General features: G+C 40.7%; 1 protein-coding gene across 2 annotated transcripts in view; it reads left to right on the forward strand.

Annotated features, from left to right (window-relative positions):
- The first annotated feature begins 46 nt into the window (after window positions 1–46).
- KIN (Kin17 DNA and RNA binding protein) overlaps window positions 47–13,860 on the forward strand; it is a 32,768-nt gene continuing 18,954 nt past the window's right edge. Inside the window, exons 1-6 of one of the 2 annotated variants that reach the window (XM_025853472.2) lie at window positions 47–226; window positions 4,914–5,008; window positions 9,041–9,084; window positions 9,168–9,290; window positions 10,577–10,758; window positions 13,570–13,618. In XM_025853472.2, coding sequence (XP_025709257.2) covers window positions 113–226; window positions 4,914–5,008; window positions 9,041–9,084; window positions 9,168–9,290; window positions 10,577–10,758; window positions 13,570–13,618 — 607 coding nt within the window. In that variant the 5' untranslated portion in view covers window positions 47–112. Of the gene's footprint in view, window positions 227–1,495; window positions 1,614–4,913; window positions 5,009–9,040; window positions 9,085–9,167; window positions 9,291–10,576; window positions 10,759–13,569; window positions 13,619–13,860 lie in introns of those variants that run through there. The other variant, XM_073879935.1, reaches the window with a different exon arrangement.

Raw genomic sequence — 13,860 nt, forward strand, 5'->3', positions numbered from 1 at the left:
CCCACCTCCTTCCGGCTCGCGGCTCGTGTTTGGCCCGCCCCCCGACAGCTTCATTCCGCTTCCGGTTGGCGAGGCGCTGGGCTTCAGCGAAATTGTCGCTGCAGTGGTCGCGATGGGGAAGTCAGATTTTCTTACCCCAAAGGCCATCGCCAACAGGATCAAATCCAAGGGGCTTCAGAAGCTGCGCTGGTATTGCCAGATGTGCCAGAAGCAGTGCCGGGACGAGGTAGGCGGGCCTGGATGGGGCCCTGCTGGAAATCCAGGTTCAAGCCCCTGACACTGGGGGTGAGGGAGTGGATCTCAGGTCTCTCTAGTCGTGGGTTCTGCGCTGGGCGAGTCAGCTTCTCAAGTCAGTAGGGCCATCCTTAGCTGCAGCCCTCATCCTAGGGGGGCCGGTGGTCTCTAACACCTCATTCCTCCACGATCTTCCTCCAAAAAGAAATGAAATAAAAGGTTTTGCAGCTCTCGTAAACGTGATGCTACTCAAGCTGCCATAAAACGGGGGGGGGGGGGGGGGGGGATGGGGGGAGGCCCGGGGGGGGGGGGGGGGGGGGGGGGGGGGGGGCGTTGACTAGTGCAGCGCCGGATGCCGGGGGAGAAGAGTTAACAGTCATCTCTGACCTGACTCGACTCAAGAGAAACAGGATGGTTAGGAGTCACACCTCTTTTCGGGATCAGATGAAAAAGAACAACTAAGCTCTGGCACACTACTCATCTAACGAGCGTTTATGGAGCACCTACAGTGTGTCGGGCCCAGGGTATTACTGCGGATAGGATCGTGGACGGGAGTCAGACTGTCAGAATCCTGAATCCCAGCCGCGCCACTTCCTAACTATGTAGTTTTGGCCACGTTGCTTACATTCCCTCTGCCTGTTTGCTTATCTTGTAAAGTGGAAATAACAATTGTACCTACTGGTAAGATTGTGCGTTTTAAATCAGTGAATTATGCGGTCAGTGGCTCAGGGGGTCTTTGGGCAGATATAGGAAGTTTTGTATGCCATACAATGGAGTTTATACTTTTTTTCATTAATGAGGTGGATGATAAAGCACCATGAAGAATTGAGAGCAAGCTAGTGACAGGATCCTATTTTTCTCTGGAGACTGAGTTGGATTGGGTAGGTGCAGGGGAACGTTAGGGTACCTAACCAATTAGGGTAATTGGAAGAATCTACTCCAGTGTTTCTGCAGCGAGAGATGAGATAAGTAGGACTTAAACTGAATAACACTGATGCAGTTTTTCCTTTTCATTTCTCTCCAGTTCTTTCTTTCTTTTCAATAGTCCAGGTGAAATTCCCACACAGAAAACTAGAGACTAGTACAGTGAACATTCATATATCCATTACCCATATTTAACATTTTAAGCAACTTGCCTATCTTTACTTTTTTCAGAAATATTTTTTTTTAAAGATTTTATTCATCTGTCTGACAGAGAGAGAGAGAGACAGCGAGAGAGGGAACACAAGCTGGGGGAGTTGGAGAGGGAGAAGCAGGCTTCCCGCTGAGCAGGGAGCCCGATGCGGGGCTCGATCCCAGGACCCTGGGATCATGACCTGAGCCGAAGGCAGATGCTTAACGACTGAGCCACCCCATGCGCCCCTCAGAAATATTTTAAAGTAAGTTGCAAACATCGGGATATTTCATCTCTAAATACTTAAGTATTTAAATACTTAAATACCTAAGTATTCTAAGATATTTGGATCTTTTTCAGACTAGCCACGATGTACATCATCCCACATAACAAAATTAATAAAAATTCCCTTATGTCATCTGATACACACTCCATATTCACATGTCCTCACTTGTTCCCACAAATGCTTTTTAAAAGTTATTTCAAACCAAGATCGAATCAAAAGCTATGAATTGGATTTGTTATTTGGACTTTAAAAAAGAGATTTTTTTTTTTTAAGAGCATTTTTAGGTTCACTACTATAATGAGCTTCGGAAGGTACGGAGATTTCCCATACACTCAGGCCTCACGTATATACAACTTCCCCAGGATCGGCATCTTGCAACAGAGTAGTACTTCTGTTACAATCAGTAAAGCTGCATTGACACATCATCATCACCAGAGTCTTTAGTTTATAGTAGGGGGTTCACTGTTGATGTCGGATGGCCTGCGGGTTTGGACAAATGTATAATGACACATATATCCATCACTGTAGTATCATACAGAATAGTTACGTTTCCTTAAAAATTTCTGCACTCGGTTATTAGGGCTTTTATTTCTCTCTCAATTCTAAACTGAGTATAGAACCCACTTCCCTCACCCTTCCTTCTGCCCCTCTGAAACCCAATTATTTTTCTTTTTTTTTAGTTAATTTTTTTATATGCCTATAGTTGACGCACATTACACACAGTACATTAGTTACGTTGGTTTCAGGTGTACAACATAATTTATACCTTATGTATCTACAAGTGTATACCTTATGCTGTGTTTACCACAACTATAGCTATCGTCTGTACCATACAGCATTATTACTATACCATTGACTCTATTCCCCGTGCTGTACCTTTTTTTTTTTTTTGAGATTTTATTTATTTATTTGACAGAGAGATAGAGAGCACAAGTAGGCAGAGTGGCAGGTAGAGGGAGAGGGAGAAGCAGGCTCTCTGCTGAGCAGGGAGCCGGACATGGGGCTCCATCCCAGGACCCCAGGATCATGACCTGAGCAGAAGGCAGACGCTTAACTGACTGAGCCACCCAGGCACCCCCCTCATGCTGTACCTTTTACTCCCATGACATACTCATTCCATCCCTGGAGACCTGTACCTCCCACTGCCTTTCGCTGGTTTTGCCCATCCTCCCACCCCCCTTTCCTCTCCCCTCTTGGCAGCCATCAGTTTGTTCTCTGTATTTATAGGTCTGATTGTGCTTTTGTTTTTGTTTATTCATTGGTTTTTTAGATTCCACATATAGGTGAAATCATGAAATTTGCCTTTCTCTAATTTATTTTACATAGCCTAATACCCTCTAGGTCCATATTGTTATAAATGGCAGGAACTCATTCCTTTTTATAGCTGAGTGATATTCCATTGTGTATATCTTTATCCATTCAGCTACCACTGGATTCTTGAGTTACTTTCATATCTTCGCTCTTCAGTTGTTTTTCTGACATTGACTTGAAGAGACTAGGCCAGTAAATGCCTTGGAGCATTGCCACTTTCTGGTATGAAACAATTTAAGTTTTCTTGTGGTTGTCTTTCACCTTCCTTCTCTAACTTATAGTTTCTATAAACTGGAACTTAGATCTGAAGGCTTGATTAGGTTCAGGTTAAATATTTTGGGGAAGACTACTTGATAGGTGATCCCATGTATTTTCTATTACATCACATAAGGAAGCCCATAATATCTGATAGTGCTAAGATATTTGAGTAAATATGACAGCCTGTAAAGTAATGTTAGAAAGTAATATTTTTTCCTCTTGCAGGAGCAAGTAACTAGTAAAGAAGATATCTAGTTTCCCATCAGCCTTTTACTTAGGTGTTTTAACATCCTTGCTTGAGCCCATTATTGCCTTAAGAGTTGCAAAGTGGTTGTTTTTCTATATTTTTCTAAATTTACTATTGGCTACCATTCTTTTCTAAAAAATGTCCTTTTTCTCATTAACTAGGCCTATTTGATTATCCTTAAATGTTACCCTAAATTATAATTCCTATGAGAAAAGGAGGATAAAGGCTTAATTCTTTCCTTTGGTTACTAATTTCAGAGTAAGACACTTGTAGTGGTTCTGTTCTGTTTGCCCTCAAATCTGTTTATTGCCTTCCCTACCTGGGAGGGGGACCTGTAGGAGAAGTTGGTCCGTCCAAGGTCCTCCCCTTCTCAGTGTTGGAAAATTGAGGGAGAAGATCAGATCCAGAGTATCCCCTTCTGCCCATCTACTCATGGATTTCTAGAATTTAGTAACATCATTTTGCTTTCATTTTATTGATTTATTTTCAATTTATGGAAAGTAGTACTGGTTTTTCATTTATGAGACTGATACTGAGTTTCCTTTTAAGATACAATTAAGTTAGAGTAATTCACACGTACTTCACAGATGAGGCAGGAATAGTGTAGGTAGTCCGTGGGTGACCAGAACTTAGGAAGCTTATCAAGATGGAGCGTTGACATCAGGCCAGTGGCGTGGGATTGAGCCGAGGGACAGAAGAGCTCTTAAGGAGGCCAAGAGTGGACTTAGTGGTACGTGGAAGGCAGACGTAGAGGAGGACTCGAGGATGCCTGTCTCTAGGGTCCTGGCTGTGGGTGTGGGATTGTGCTGTTCACCGAGATGGGGAATACAGGAGGAGAGACACATTTTTCATTTCTCTTTCTGTGAAGAACCAGGTGTAAATGTTAAGTTGAGTAGACACAAGTCAAAGCTTGTAATTTTTTTATAGTCATCTGAAGAAGATGCAGATTTAGTGTATTTCACATGAGGTTTCTGTAATATGCCACAGTGTGTTTTGGATAATGAATTAAAGTAGAGTGAAAATAGTCCCCTTCATGGAAATTCACTACTGGCCCATCTTACTTCATTCCATCCCTCCAAGCACTTGCACAGCCCTACATGAAGTAGGTGCTCAGTAGAATTTGTTTAAAAAACAAAGTCACTCTTCTGGTACTGTGCCCTGTCACATTTCTTACTAATATCTGTTTTCCAAAGCACTGTTTTTCTCTCTTTAATCTGGGATTATTCTTTGGGTAGCAGTGTTGCATAACTCAACCTCGTAAAAAACTTGTAAATAAAAATAATAGTGTGCTTAGAGCTAGTGATTTTTCTTTTTTTTTTCCCTTTCCCTTTTTTCCTATTTTTTTTTTCCTTTTACAATTTATTATCAAAGAGCAGCTTTTTAGGGTTGATTAAATACTTCTTTTTAGGGCCCACTGTGATGACCTAAATCAGAATGTAACTACTACCTTTACATTTTTGTAGAATGGCTTCAAATGTCACTGTATGTCTGAATCTCATCAGAGACAACTCTTGCTGGCTTCCGAAAATCCTCAGCAGTTTATGGATTATTTTTCAGAGTAAGTAACTTAAGGCACCCTTTTCTCATAAGCTTTATTCAGTTGGACATTTAGTAGATGCTTAGTATTTTCTATATTGGGAGCTGTGTTTATTCCTTACACATTAATACGATAGCTGTATTATCCTGTGCTTGGGTTTTGTTTTCCTTTGACAGTTTATTGTAGTATGAAATTGTTGCAAAAGTGGTTCTCACAATTTAGTCTTGACTTCAAACATAAAAAACTATCTTTCTTTCTGACTCAGTTGTGGCTCAGAGCACAGCTCTGGAGTCAGACTGCCTACCTTAAACCTGCAAATCCAGGCTTCTCTACTCATGAGCTGTGTGACTGGCTGAACCACTTCCATTTGTTTGTACTTTTGTCTGCTCATCTGTAAAATGGGACTAAAAACAGCAGCGTCTTCCAAGTGTTTGCTTTATTTTCTAGAGCTTATATAAAGATTAATGAGTTAATACTTATAAAATGTTTAGAAGAGTACCCAGTACTCGATTAATAGCTGTTAATTATTACTATTAATGTTTAGTTTCCTAGCTCTTTATTTCCAAAGTTCTAGACCTTTTCGTCTTAGTAAAGCCCTTAAAAATTATTGAAGAGCCCCAAAGAGCTTTTGTTTATGTTTGATATTGATACTTGATATTGATACAGTGCTATTTGTAAGTTAGAGATTAAAAATGAAAAAAATTAATGTATTTATTAATTTATTTAAAATAATAAACCTTTTACATGTCAAAATAAATGAATTTTTTAACTTAAAAAGCCTGTATTTTCTTTTTTTTTTTTAAACCTCTATTTTCTAAAACAAAAAAGTAAGAGTGGCACTGTTTACATTTTTGCAAATTTCTCCAATGTCTGACTTAATAGAAGACGGTTGGATACCACAATTGCTTCTGCATTCAGTCTGTTTCAAAATGTTTTGGGAAGCACTTAAAGAAAGCCCACCCTGGTCATAGATGTATAGTTGGAAGGGGGGAATATTTTAATAGCCTTTTTCAGATAATTTTGGATGTTCTTCTTTGATACTACATCAAAACAACGGCATGGGAGTTTTTTAAACTTTTTTTTTAATATTTATTATTAATTTAGAGAGTGTACACGCCTGTGCATGAGTGGGAGGATGGGCCGAGGGGGGAGAGAATCCACAAGCAGACTTCCCGCTGAGGGTGGAGCCCAGCGCAGGGCTCGATCATGACTGGAACCGAAATCAAGAGCCAGTGGCTCAACCGAGTGAACCACCCAGGCCTCCCTGGCATGAGTAGTTTCTTAAAGGTCAGTTGCAGTGTGGAATCTGAAACCACATCAGCAAACTTTTTATACTCTATTACATTATGATCCCTCGATCTTTTACTTTAAATGGATCTCGTACCCATGCATGATTTTATATCATCATGCATTGGTCATTTGAAAAATATTGGTTCACTGAGTATTCTGAATGGTGACACATTTCCTTACACAGTAGCTATAAAATCATATTTATTAATGTGAGCATCAGTGTCATCAGAAATGTCTTTAAGTTTTGGGACATATGTCAAACTCACAGTGGCCAATGCTAGTTTACCAGATTCAAATTTTTGCTCGAAATCTCAAATTTTATCATTGGCAACAAATACCGTCCATTGTTTTCCTTGACATGACAAGGCTCCCTTTGTTTATGTTTGAGGAAAAGTCTACTAAATATCCAATTTGGAATAATCCATGGTTGATTTGTCAGTCATTCTTTCCAATAAAAATGGTGCTCCGTGAAAAAAGGTAGTTCAGCGCAAAGCTCAAACAATTGCACAGGTGCTTTGCTCAAGATAATCACTGTTCAGCAACAGAAGTGGTTTACTCATAATCCCATTTCATCACACAGGGTAGTGGACAGAGGTAGCCCCACGGGTTGAGATTTAATCCTGTTACTGATACTGCTTTGTCAAGGACATTCTCAATGAGACTGGCATTGACTTTCACCAAAACGCCTGCCCATGAAGACCTGGGCCGCTAGTCCAGGGTGGCCTCACTGCCTACTGCCTGCACTTGGCTAAGATGCCAGCAGGTTCTCCCTGTGTGGCTTTCATGCCATCAAGGCAAGTAGCACGATGTAAAAGGGCAGAAAGGATTTATCTGTGAACCGCCTAAGAGCATCTGGAATACACTGGGCTACATGTGCCACATTTGGGGAAATATCAGTCTGGCCAGAGCCATCCACACTGGAGCCTTCCTCTCTAGGCCCATCCATTGCATCCTCGGTAGCTGCCCTCCGCCTCCGCCCGCCCCCTGGAGGGTCGCTTGTGCCTCTTTCCCTCTTACTCTTTATCTTTTCTCAGTGGATGATGCTCTTAACTGTCCACGAACACCTCTCTGTTTTCCATTCTTTCCTACTCCTCCTCCCTCTGCTTACTTTCTTCTTAACCCCCTGCCTGTCCCCCCGGCTGCTCAAATGCAGGAACGTTCTCAGGGTGCCTGCTTGGCTTCCTTCCCTCCATAGTACAGGGGTTCTAGGAGTTCCGTTATTCTTGCAGCTGTTAACCTTTGTGTTGGATGACTACTAAATCTTACCATTCATTCCTAACATCTGTCTTAAGGTGTAGATTTTTTTTTCTCTGCACACTTCTATGTTTCTGAAGGCTCTCTCAGAGCCAACATTTTAAAGCTAAAGGCAGTACAGTTTTCTGCTCACCACACCTGCTTGTTATCCTGGGCTGGCTGATAACTGCCTACCCGGAATGCCAGGCTGGAAGTCCCTGTTGTCGATTCTCCTCTACGGTGTCCTTTAAACTTGCATCCTGTCCATTCTCACAGCTCCGGTAATAATAGTTCTCATCGTCTCTCGCCTAAATTAATTCTGTGAATTCCTCACTGGGCTCCCAGCTGCAGCTTCTGCTCCTCCCAGACATGTTTTATGCCGGTGGATCACAAACCACTACACGAGTCCGAATCACCTGCCGGGCTTGTGACCACAGTGGCAGGTTCTGAGTCAGTAGATCTGAGGTGGGGCTGGAGACTTGGCATTTCTATCTAGTTCCCAGGTGATGTCGATGCCGCTCTGCTGGGGACCACACTTTGAGAATTCTTGTTCTATACTTTCCACAGGATTATCTTTCTAAATCACAGATGTTCACAGACTAATTCCTAAATAAATTATTTGGTGCTTTTCAACTGCACGCCTAAAACCCACCCTCTTTACCATGACATTCAAGGTACTTCAAAGGTTAGCCCTCCCAGTATTTTCCAGTTGTTGTCTTCCACCCCCGCCCTATTACTCTATTCTGTTCTATCCCACTGTGTCCCTCATTTCTATCTACTCTTAACGTTAGCTCAGTTAAATTATCATTTCCCAGATGGTGATGCTTTCATGTCTCTCTGCCATCTGGGAATGGCCTTCTCTTCCTCTTCACCTCTAAAGTCCTATTTATACTTCACTGCACATATTAGAGGTCACCTCTGGGCACCTCCCTCAACTCCCCTGATACTTTGTTACATCTCTTTTGCAGTTTGATTTCTGTTATGATTGCTTCTGCTGGATTGTAACCTGGCTCAAGATTTCTGTTTTATTCACCTATGTTTACCTAGCACTTAACACGGTACTCAGTTCAGAGGGACAGGGTAAGTGCCAATTTCCTGTGGATTAGGGAAGTTTTGTTACTAGGTGTTGTACGCAAACAAGGAATCATGGAACACTACATCAAAAACTAATGATGTACTGTATGGTGATTAACATAATGTAATAAAATAAAAAAAAAAGAAGACTGCATTATTATGCCACATTCAGTAGCACTAAGAGACTTGATGAAGGAACCTCTGCAAAGATGTATAGTCAGTTTGTTTACAGCTGTTCCAGTTTCAACTCCAGATTGACTTTTAACTATAGTTCTTAAAAGTTACACTCTTTTGGGATTCCTTCCTTTTTTAATTTTTAAAGGTTCGTAATAGATATTCACATGGATGTTTTGTATATCATTTGGGCGTTCACACTGTATGCTGGCTTACATTTCAGGAAGATGCTGCTTTATATTTGTAGAATTACCATAATGCTCTCTTTCCTTTCCTTATTAGGGAATTCCGAAATGACTTCCTAGAACTTCTCAGGAGACGCTTTGGTAAGCATCCGAGTATTGTGCATATAACAACGTCATAATCTTTTAACCTGCGCAGGATTGACAGTGTCGTATTTTGTTCTTAGGCACTAAGAGAGTTCACAACAACATCGTTTATAATGAGTATATCAGCCACCGAGAGCACATCCATATGAATGCCACTCAGTGGGAGACTCTGACTGATTTTACTAAGTGGCTGGGCAGAGAAGGTAAGAATAAGACAGGATCTGAATAGTTGTTACGTGGCTCCAGTGCAGGGAGAGAGAATTGGCATAGTTTCCATGTAAATTTACAGAAACAAGGATGAGTAGGGCAATTAAAAACTCATGGAGAGGAGCAGAATCTTCCAGGATTGATTTCATTTGTTACACTTGATTATGAGTGTCTGGAATGGTTCTTTTGATAGTTCAAAGATGTATCACCGAAGCATCCTCTCATTTGGCATAAGAATTATTATCAGTCCTTCCCTTTTTTACCGCTGTATTCATTTTACTTTCGGAAACTTTTGTTACCCCGCTTAAGGAGCTTTTTATTTATTTATTTTTAAAAAACATTTATTTATTTTAGAGAGAGAGAGAGCATGAGCAGGAGGGGCAGAGGGAGAGTCTGAAGCAAACTCCACGCTGAGCAGGGAGCCTGTAGGGCTCGATCTCATGACCCTGAGATCACACCCTGAGCTGAAATCATCCAGGCACACCGCGAGCTTTTTAACAATTTGTTTCAGTTTATTCCATTTCTGATATTCCTAGGCTGAAGCTAGGGGGAAGAGAGGAGAAAGAAATTTTGTGTCAATGTATTATTTATTCAGTGTGTTACTTTATTCCATTGTATGGGGAAAATTTCTACTTAGTTAAGTTAGCAGAATATCTTGTACTCCTGGGGCGCCTGGGTGGCTCTGTCGTTGGGCGTCTGCCTTCGGCTCAGATCATGATCCCAGGGTCCTGGGATCGAGCCCCGCATCGGGCTCCCTGCTCAGTGGGAAGCCTGCTTCTCCCTCTGCCACTCCCCCTGCTTGTGTTCCTGCTCTCGCTGTGTCTCTCTCTGTCAAATAAATAAATAAATAAATAAATAAATAAATAATCAATTAAAAAAAAGAATATCATGTATTCCTCGTATGTTAAATACTTAGAAACAGTTAAATAATTACTAAGCGAGGTAATACTTCTTTCCTGTGTTTCCCCTGCTTAAATAGTTGACTTAACCTAGCTAGTTAAAAATCAGAGTAACTTTTTCTGTTTAAGGAAATAAAATATGCTACTTAAAATATCTAAGTTTCATCAGCTGTGAATATGGAAAATTTGTGTGCTGCATGAATTTGTGTATTTGAATGTGTCTGAATGAATGTATTTGTTTTTTTTACCTTTAAAATTTAATTTAATTGTATTCTGTTATGTTCGTCACCATACAGTACTGAATGAATAAGCACATGATGCGGAGGTAGAACACAGTTGTATTTACTTTTAGTTTTGATTGTATGCAAATTTTTTTTTTAAAGGTTTGTGCAAGGTGGATGAGACCCCGAAAGGCTGGTATATTCAGTACATAGACAGGGACCCAGAAACTATCCGCCGGCAACTGGAACTAGAGAAAAAGAAGAAGCAGGACCTTGACGATGAGGAAAAAACAGCGAAATTTATTGAAGAACAAGTGAGAAGAGGCCGGGAAGGGAAAGAACAGGTGGGCAACAATATCATTCCGGGAGGCAACAGGAGAAGTCTCAGGAAGCAAGATTTTTAAGCACTGGATTGAATTTCGTAGGTCTTGTCCCTTAATTACGAGAAGAAAGAACATGGCCAAGTATAAAAGCCCAGGTTCTGGAGTTGAGACAAATCTGGGTTCAATTCCTAACTTACTGACTCATGGTCCCGTAGAATTACATAATCTTCTAAACCTCGGTTTCCCTATCCCTAAGGCAGAGGCGATAGCTAATGGGGAAGACAGAGCAGATCACATCACTGGGCTGGAACTAACGTAGTGCTGGATTAAACACAGTGTGGGAACCTAGAGGGCCGGCATCCGCCCCATTCTGGGGAGGATGCAGAGTATCTGAAGGTAGGTACAACCTCTGGGCTTGAAGACTCAATGGGCAAAACCCAGACAAACGGGGGAAGGAAGACATGGTTCAGGTGGTTCAGATGTTGGAATAACTGGAGTAAGGCATTTATTTTAACAGATACTTATCGGGTACCCCCTTCTTCTAGGCCTTCTTCTAGGCACTGGGGATAGAGCAGTAAACAGAAGGTAAAAACTCCGCTGCCTCATGGTGCTTACATATCAAAAGTACAGGAAAATATAACCTCGTATATATGTGAAACTACTAGCCATTTAGTATTTTTAAAAAGCTTGTGGTATAAGATACATGTGATAAAGTGTATGATGGGCGTTAATCTTAAGGTGACATTTTACACATGTTTGTGTCTTTAGCAGGATGGATGGAAGTAGATGGACGGATAGTCTATGTAGCGACCCCCCAGATCAAGATATAGACCATTTCCACGGGTCATAGTCATTCCCTGTTAATAGTCCCCGTCCCCCAAGAAGGAACCAGGGTTCTTCTGGTACCACTGTTGATTATCTGTTAGTGTGTTTGTGAACCTCGTAGAAACGTGATCATACCATATACTCTCTGTCTGGCTTCTTTAACTCAAACAGAACGTTCTTTATGTTTCCTGTACCTATATCCTTTCCTATCAGTGTTTAACTCTTTTTTAAAAGTGATGTCTGCCATTCCATTTTATGAACGTCACACAATTTATCCATTCTCCTTTTGAGAAACATGTGGCTTATTTTCAGTTTTTGGCTATGATGAATACAACTGCTCTGATCATTAGTGTACATGTCTTATAAAAGCTGTTTAGTACAGAGAGATGCAGGAAGTAGTCGGCAATAAGAAAGTAAAGATCCGTTCATGAGTCAACTTTTATACCATGTTAGTTGACCTCCTTGATAAGTGATGGGTGTGCATGTGTATTATGGTACTCTTTCCATATCCGTGTATTCATATGCGTGTATTCACACAACCTTTTAGGAGTTTTCTGTATTAAATTAAAATAAAAACAATGGTTAAACTGCTGTAACTGTCAAATTTAAACCCCTGCCTAAGATCGAAAGTTCTTTATTCTTGAAATTCTTCTCTTACCTTTTTCATTTTTAAACCTCTGCTTTCCATAGAGGGAAAGTGGTAATTTCCTATTGTGGAAATTAAGAAAGATCACATCGTGTACAGAGGAAATTGGTTTACTTTTTGGAATAGCATTGTTTTTTAACATTTTAGCTTAACTCTACTAAAACCTTCAAGTTAATTCGTACTTTTCAAATATAAATAGCATCTTCCCCTAGAGGGAAGTGGAAGTCCTACTGATCAGTGCTTCCTCATCGCACTCTTAAATATTATAAATTTTTAAAAAGCAACGTCATGTCTTTCGCCTTCCTTTGTGAGATCCTAATGGAGAAAGACTATCTCAGCAGGATCTCAAGAACAACATTTTTATTAATAGAAAAAACAACCAACATTTATCAAACACTATTGCAGGCATTATGCTAAATGCTTCCTTTATTTTATCCTATTTTATCCGTATGACATCTCTACATAGGCATATTATTCCTATTTTAAAGACAGAATAATTGAGGTACAGGGAGATCGTGAGATTGACAGGTGACGAAGCTAATACTGTGCAGAGGTGGGTTTGACCTGCAGTTCTGTCTGAGTTAGTCGTAGGCTCTTGATCCTACACTAAACTATCCCACAGTATAGAAGAGTTTTGCTTTTTAAAGTAATCCTCTAGCTAAAATTCTTTTTTTCTTTTTTTAAGATTTTATTTATTTATTTGAGGAATAGAGCAAGCGAGAGAGAGCATGAGCAGGGGAAGGGAGAGGGAGAAACGGACTCAATGCAGGGCTCAGTCCCAGGACACTGGGACCATGACCGGAGCCAAAGGCAGATGCTTAACCGACTGAGCCACCCAGGTGCCCCATCCTCTAGCTAAAATTCTTAAGGTTTATTGTTTTATGTTGTTTCCTGTTTAAATTATAGTAGAAATAAAAATGTAAGTAGTCTTCTGGGATGTGGTACAGAGAAGCCACTTTTTTCCCCTTTAGAATAATTCTTAGTTGAAGAATATTTGCAGTACCTGTAATTTCTTAACAAGCTCTTAATCGTTTTATTTTTTTTTAAGATTTCATTTATTTATTTGAGAGGGTGAGAGAGAGAGAACGAGCAGGGGGGAGGGAGAAGCAGACTCCCCGCTGAGCAGAGAGCCCGATGCGGGACTAGATCCCAGGACTCTGGGATCATGACCTGAGCCGAAGGCAGATGCTTAACCGGTTGACTGAGCCACCCAGGTGCCTGGATTTTAATCATTTTAGAGCTGCATGTTGGAGCTGCCTTGCAACATGGGTAGCAAGTCATAATCGGGACTATTGAATATTGATAGTAAATGCACTGTGAACCAAACCTTCATACTCTTTTTTTTTTTTTTTCCCTTTTAGGAAACTCCTATTTTTACAGAATTAAGCAGAGAAAATGATGAAGAAAAAGGTGGTTTTACTTTTTTTCTTATTCTTCTTTTAATATGGATGATTTTGTATTGGCTCTGCCAGAAACTAGCACCATGTTTGGGGGCAAGACGTATAATCTGTCTGGATTGCATTGTTTTTACCGATTTATGAAAGGGTAACAATAAATCAGGTAGGATGCCTTCAGCTGCAAGTAACAAAACCGACCAAAATTAGCCTAAATAATAAGGAAATACCTTGCCAGAACAAGAGTCCCAGAGGTAG

The sequence above is a fragment of the Callorhinus ursinus genome, unplaced genomic scaffold, assembly GCF_003265705.2.
Source record: "Callorhinus ursinus isolate GAN/ISIS: 27379988/994484 unplaced genomic scaffold, GSC_fseal_2.0 scaffold36, whole genome shotgun sequence".
Taxonomy (NCBI): Eukaryota; Metazoa; Chordata; class Mammalia; order Carnivora; family Otariidae; genus Callorhinus; species Callorhinus ursinus.